Source organism: Chamaea fasciata, unplaced genomic scaffold, assembly GCF_029207755.1.
Source record: "Chamaea fasciata isolate MVZ Bird 193981 ecotype frontalis unplaced genomic scaffold, bChaFas1.0.hap1 SCAF_2, whole genome shotgun sequence".
Lineage (NCBI taxonomy): Eukaryota > Metazoa > Chordata > Aves > Passeriformes > Sylviidae > Chamaea > Chamaea fasciata.
In genome coordinates this window covers 29300100-29306794 of record NW_027094087.1, presented here as the reverse complement: position 1 = coordinate 29306794, position 6695 = coordinate 29300100, and the positions used below count along the sequence as shown (strand labels likewise).

The 6695-nt window shown below is 51.7% G+C and overlaps 1 protein-coding gene across 1 annotated transcript; it reads right to left on the bottom strand.

Moving 5' to 3' along the window:
* Positions 1-221: 221 nt before the first annotated feature.
* LOC136285870 (homeobox protein NANOG-like) lies at positions 222-6454 on the bottom strand. The gene is made up of 4 exons (XM_066177378.1): positions 6274-6454; positions 2951-3225; positions 1555-1649; positions 222-1157 (listed from the first exon to the last, which is right to left on the bottom strand). Exons 1-4 carry the CDS (start codon positions 6452-6454, stop codon positions 800-802), a joined length of 909 nt encoding a protein of 302 aa, XP_066033475.1. The 3' UTR covers positions 222-799.
* Positions 6455-6695: the final 241 nt, after the last annotated feature.

The window sequence follows — 6695 nt, the reverse complement described above, 5'->3', positions numbered from 1 at the left end:
ACTAATAACACAGAAAAATCTGTTTATAGTTTCAGCATCAAATAACAATGGCATACGGTTGCTATGGCTATTTATGTTCCATCTGGTTTTTATATTGCAATGCTCTATTGCAGTGGGAAAAGAGGTACATAAAAATACATAATGCATCTTAAAAATACTCTTTTTTATTTGTCAAATTGAATGCACTGTTAGGTTTTCTCAAGGGGAGGCACAGAAAGATACAGGTTAGAAAGAAGGACTAATAGGATCATCTTACCAGCCTTTCTGCAAGCTACTTGTCACATCTCCCTTCATTAGACACTTCATCACTTCACCTCATGGCTGATATACACAACTGATGGTTTACACTTCAGATGGATAACTGGCACGTGGCAATAACTTCTCCAACTTCAGTTAAAGGTACATGGCCAGCACCTCTCCATACAGCCCCGTGTTATGTGCACACAACTGTACAAGTGATACGTAGAAATGAGAACCCCAAAGGAATCTGTGCTTCCCCTTAGACAAGTTACAACATCCATAATTAAGGAGATCCAGGGCATAAGCTGGGTAGCCAGATCGTGGGCTTTGATATAAGGGAGCTTGGTCATCTGTGCCAAACAAGGAAGGAATGTGTGTGTGGAATGTGGAATGGGCAAACAGGTCTCTGCACAGCTTCCTGTCTGCAGGCACACATTTGGATGCCAAAACAGGTTCTAGCTACAGGGTGTCCCTGAGGTGGACAGCACACGAATAACAAAGGGAGAGATGAGAATAAGACTTAATTCCTGGCTGCCCAAGTACCTTACATCCACAGTGCTTAGGAATGATAAAGATGATGGCTGGCAGTGGTTGGGAAAGGAGCCCCCATGGTGGCTGAGTGGTGAAAATTACAGCCATCACCTGTCTTTGAGCCTGGATATTCCACACTGCCAGGATAGCTGTGGTAAAAGTCTACTTTGTGCTGGGCAATGAAGCCCACTGTCTGCTGGACACTGCAGGTCCCCCCTCCTTTGCCAAAGACTCCTCCATCCTCGCTGGTCATGATTGTGTAAGCGTTCTGCCCTGCCCCGTAGTGCTGACAGGGGGCAGGCACGGCTTGGAGGTTGCCAGCTGCGGTGATAGGGTAGCCTTGGTGGAATTTGGGGTGCACGTCCAGGTAAGTACCAGTCTGAAAGGGAAAGGCAGAGAGTCAGAACACATAGCTTCTCCACTGGTGTCCACAGGCCTGACACATAATGAGGCCCTGTCCCTTCACATTTCATATTGTCTACTGACCAGCAGCAATGGCTTGGAGGGCAAGAAGGACTATGTCAATTCCCATAACTCAGGGATACACAATCATAAATATATTCATAGGAGGAAAACAGCTTTTCCCTGGAAACATTTCTGTGGCATAGCCAGCCCACTGCTGGGCTACCACCTGCCCACAGAGTGGTGCCAAGTCTGTGCCTCTGTGCTGAGCAAACCAGGAGGCCGGGTGCACTCACATTAATTCGCTTAAGTTGCCCCTTGGAGGAAATACGGGACTGATCTGCCCAGGCAGGAGAGCCATGATGAGCCGTGTGCTGTGCTCTTACTTGTGTGAGGCACTGAGCCCTTTCGTTCCACAGGCTGTGCTTCTGGCACCTTTTCAGCTTCATCCTCCGGTTCTGGAACCAAGTCTTCACCTGGGTGGGGAAGGGAAAGCAGAGAAAATGTCAGCAAAATGTTACCAAATTCCCAAGCAGGAAGAACCAGAGGGAGAGTGACCAGATGGCAGAGATACATGGGCAGCAGCAGATAAAAGCCTTTAACAACTCCTGGGGGGTGTTGCCAAGGGGAGAGGTCTGTCTAGCAGCCTCAGCAGGTGGCTAGTGCAACTGTGTGATGGGGGAGGGGTGGCTCGATGTCAAGAGACAGTGATGGTTGTGACAAATCGACTTATTCCAGTCGTGGAGGTGAATGACTGGTGTAGATCAGATCCACCGACACCTCTGCAAGGCCCCAGCACTACAGGAAAACTCCTAGGATATGGTTTCTGCATATTTGTGAACAGAGAAGGGACAGACTTGCTCCTTGTACCCAGCAGTTCCCAAATTCAGAGCTCCTTGCTGGGGCGAATTCCAGGGCCATTTCCCCCCAGGCTGTGTCTGCACTGTGAAAGCAGCCTTTGCAGGGATGTGGATTGAAGGAAAGAGCAGACTGTCCCACCTGTCTTGTTCCCTACAGAACCAGTTTAGTGTGCTGTATGTGTTCACTTACAATGCAAGTATAACTATTTTAGTCCCAGGCCATGATGCCCAGATCTGAGATCCAAATTTCGGGCAGATTTTGGATTTGTAACTGCGAGCCCTTGTGCCCCATTGCCCAGCACCCCCTGCTTTAGGAAGGTATCACTGGAGGCAGCATCATTTCACTGCACGAAACCTACCTGGAGATCAGCGGAGACCCTAAAGGGCAGGGATGTGTGAACCTAGCAGCACCCACGGGGAGGAGGGAGCACGTGTCAAGCAGCCAGGCCGTGCTGAGAGTGGAGCGTTATTAGATATTGTACAAGATAAGCCCTGAGAGATACTAGCAAGAGCTTTCAGCATGTCACAGCCCCATGGTTCAGAGAACAGATGCATGCCAGGCTTTCTGTGAAGTTCACGGCGCATGAAAAATTCTGTGAAGTGCTGCGAAGCCCAGGGTAGAGACTGTTTGTGGCAAACAACATATTCATCACTGGGTTTGCAATTCTGCTACAGGTGTTGGCAACATAACGCTTAACTGACTCCCGACTTGGGAGGCCCAAATGAGGTGCCACTGACCCCTCTATCTGCAAAAGTGCTTCTGATCTCTGGGCATGAATAAGCAGAGAAGCAACTGTTAGCTGGCACCTTTGCCTCAGTCCCTACTGGGGACTCATCCTTCCATCTTGGCACTTCTTTACATGGCCACTCAAGCAGTGTGAGATCGACACACTGTGGGTCAAAGTCTCTGTGTTCACCTGCTTGTAGGTGAGCCCCAGGGCAACAGCCAGCTCCCGGATCTGCTGGGGGCTGAGGTACTTCTGGCTCTGGAAGCGCTGGTGCAGGGTTTGCAGCTGCTCCTTGGAGAAAGCTGTACGACTCTTGGTCTTCCTCACCCCCTCCATGCCATATTCTCTGCCCTTCTGAGACTTAGCTGTAGGCTGTGGGGACAAGGATGATGAGTGTGGACTGGTGGCTGAATCTGGTGTGAATTGGCTGAAATTCCCAGAACTGGATGAAGCTGGGGATACCTCTATAAATAAAAAGACAATGAGAAAAGGTGTAAGAGACAAAACATTTAGCTGTAAGGGTATGAGCAAGCTCCCTGCCTGCTGCAGAGCTCCTTGCCTACCAGACAGGAGCTTTCTTGAAGCAAAGGCTTGTGTGACCACGCTTTCTTCACAGATCTGTGAGCACAGAGAAGTGCACTGAGAGTGAACAGCTTCCCAGCTCAGTCCCCTCTGGGAGGCTCATGGCTCCCTTTTGCCAGGCAGAAAAGTCAGGGCAGAGAGTGGTGGAAGAGCATGGTGCACATTGGTTCACAGTGAGCTCTCCTCCTCCAGAAAGCCTCAGTAATATTTCAGTTTGGTTGTGATGTAAAAAGGCCTTGTCAGGATAGCAAGCATAGCTCTGGGTTGCTGGCTGTGCTCCCCAAAACTGTCTGCCCAGCAATACCAAGGCACTCAACAGAAACAAAACAACTCTCTGAGCAGGGTGTACGGTGGGGCAGAGCAGCCATTGCTCAGTGAGGGCAGCAGGTGGAGAGCATCAGGCATTGGATATTGGCTCAGTTCTGTTTGCCTTTATCTTCCACCACAGACTGTGCCACTGCTGGAGACATTGTAGGTGGAAGGACCTATTTGTCTCAGAGAGGCTTTTGGTGAGAGAAGAATGAAGGGAGAGAAATTTCACATGGAAGAGGAGAGTAAAAGGAAAGGTGTATGTGTGAAATAGGTGAAAGGAGGCAGCAATCCTGTACCAGGGATTAGGGGACAAAATTCAAGAGTGCAGAGGAAGGCATTCAAGCCCCTTCTCCTTTGTCCTGGTATATGTCTTAAGGGGTCTCTGTTGATGACAAAGATGAGATAAAGACCTAAAGGAAAAGCTTCCTGAACAATCTGGGCTCCTAGTGAAGACAAAACCTGCCAAGATGCGAAGTCATTCAGGTTGCAGGAATAAGAAAATGTGTCACATGCCAGATTGCTGGGGTCTGAGAGAGGCTGAGACCTTCTCAGGCCAACCGGACTGAAGGGCCGTGATACCAGACACTCCTCTTTCCCCTAACTACAATGATGACTCTGCCCACCCCTCCCTCCTCCACCTACTCCTCTGCAAACTGATCTGCATGGTCCCTCCCCTCTCCTCCTACTGGAAGTGCAGTGAATGAGGCAGTGCCATTTCAGCACACACCTTCTGACTACTGAGCCCAACCAATGTCTCCCAACCTCCTTACCAGTCACCCTGAGAGCTGTGACACTGAGACACAACCTCCTCAACCTCCAGAACATGTGTCCAGAGCAAAGCACTGATGTCACTTGGAGGAATGGGCTTCCCACCCATCCTAGAAAACCTTTCCTTCTTCAGCCCTAAGCTGAGGGTCCACTAAGCAATCACACAAAAGCCTTGGAGTGCTGTTGGACCACAGAAAGGCGGTCACTTCTGTGGTAGTGTTCCCCTTGTTACTCTCCTTACAGAAGCATGCCTGTCTCTGTGGGGCCTGCCACTCAAGGCTTGCCTGCTCTGGGCCATTTGCTACCCCTAGGAGATGACAGCACCCAGAGCAAGGGCTGGGTGAACAGCCAGGGGTATAGTGGGGCAGGTTCCCAGCACCGGGGAGCAGGGCCATGAGGATTGCAACGGGATTCTGTCTACAAGCAGGAAGAGGCTGTCGGCACAAGAGGTGCAAGGGCCTGCAGTGTTCTGTGCATGGGGCGAGATTGCAGTGACCTGGCTGCATGGGAAGCGAAAACTTCGTGTGGTATCGCAGGAAGCTTGGCTTCTGCAGGCTGTGCAGTAAAAACCTTATAGGGAGGAAATGAGTATGCTGGGAAGGTGGGCCTGGAAAACACGAAAGTCTCCTATTAGACAGGAACCACAGCAAGACCCTGTAGAACTAAAGCTCCCCCAGGCTGCTGCTTGACCTGTCATCCCAAAGCCCCATGAAATGTATCATGTGCAGCTTGAGCTCAGGACAAAAGTGCTCCCTCTCCCATGAGAAGAGAGTAAAAGAGAGAGGAAGCAAGAAACACAAACGACAGGGCAACAGACATGACCATGAAAGCCTGTGACACACCCTCTCCCGCAAGCCCCTGACATGCGTGGGCCTTCACTTCCATAACCGGGCTCTCTCAGAGCGGTAGGGAGTGTTTGAAGATGGGTTAAAGTCCGTATACCGAACCCAACAGGGGCACAAAGGAGCCCGTCTGCCCGCTGCCTTTGTCGGGCAGGCAGCATGCAGAGAGCCCAAGCCCTTCTCCAAACTACATGGCAGGCAGCCACAAGCCGAGTAGCCACAGGCACTCTGCCTGAGCCTGTAGCTTTCCATAGCAAATGACAGCTTGAAAGTGGCACCCCAAAACCTGGCTCTCCTCCCACCCACTGACCTTGCTAGAGTGCTGCCCTGCTGACCATAATGTTGGGGCTGGGCGAAAAGCTCCTATCATCAGCTCTTCTATTGCCACTCAGTGGAGTGGGAGAGGAATGGCAGGAATGGAAAATCACTTTTTTGGTTAAAAAGGGGAAGGCAAAGCAACAAAAGCACAGAAAGAAGAGGGGAAATCGAGGAAAATGACAAAATGAAAGACGCAGTGAGTAACAATGCTAGATTTAAAGGAGCAAATCTCCCAGCACCCCGTGATTCAAAGCAGGCCTTGGTTCATGATTAACAAACACATAAAAGGCGTAAGGAGTTGGTAAGGGGATGAGGAATGCTACAAGAAGTATCTCCAGGATCTGTTTCTCTCCATAGCACATGTGATAGCATTTAACTGACAGGAGGCCCGGACATTCCTGCACCAAGAACCGGAAGACCAAGCTGACACACTGCCCTTCAGCCTGGAGCCCAGACCTGACAGTGCCTTTAAGGTTTAGGAAACCGGTTGGCAGTCATCCAAGGAAAATGGCATGGAAAAGTGGTGTGACTGGCCAAGGTCACCCCTCCTCCTTGCCTACAGTTTGCCTAGGTCACCCACTAGGAAACCAAGACAGGGAAAGAGAAAAATCCGCCCAAAGTCATTTGAGCCCGACATGGGAGCGGAGGTATCCTGGGGCTCAGCTCCAGGATTTGGCTGCAAGGCCTTACCTGCTGTGTGCCTCCTCCCTCCTGCCTCCGGGGACTGCCTGGCCGCGGCGATTCCCGCGGGTCCCGCCGCTGCGGGGGCCTGTCCTGCCTCCCCGGCCGCGTTCCAGTAGAGCTCCAGGTATCCCACGGCAGCCCCGCCGGGGTACGCCGGGTACGGGGGCAGCGCCAGGTGCGCGCACATGGGGAGCGCCGGCAGGGACGGAGCCCCCGCCTCACACCAGATGTCACCTTCCCTCGGGGGACAGGCTCAGCACAGAGCTGAAGTCGGCCCGAAGCGCAGACGGGCCTTTATAGCCGGCCATTCCCTGCCCGGGACAGCAATATTCACCTTGGCCGGCTCCTCCGGGCTCTTTGTCATGTTAAAGGGGCTGATCGGTGGGGAGGGGACAGAGCAGGGGGGAGGGAAAGTAGCACATGGCATC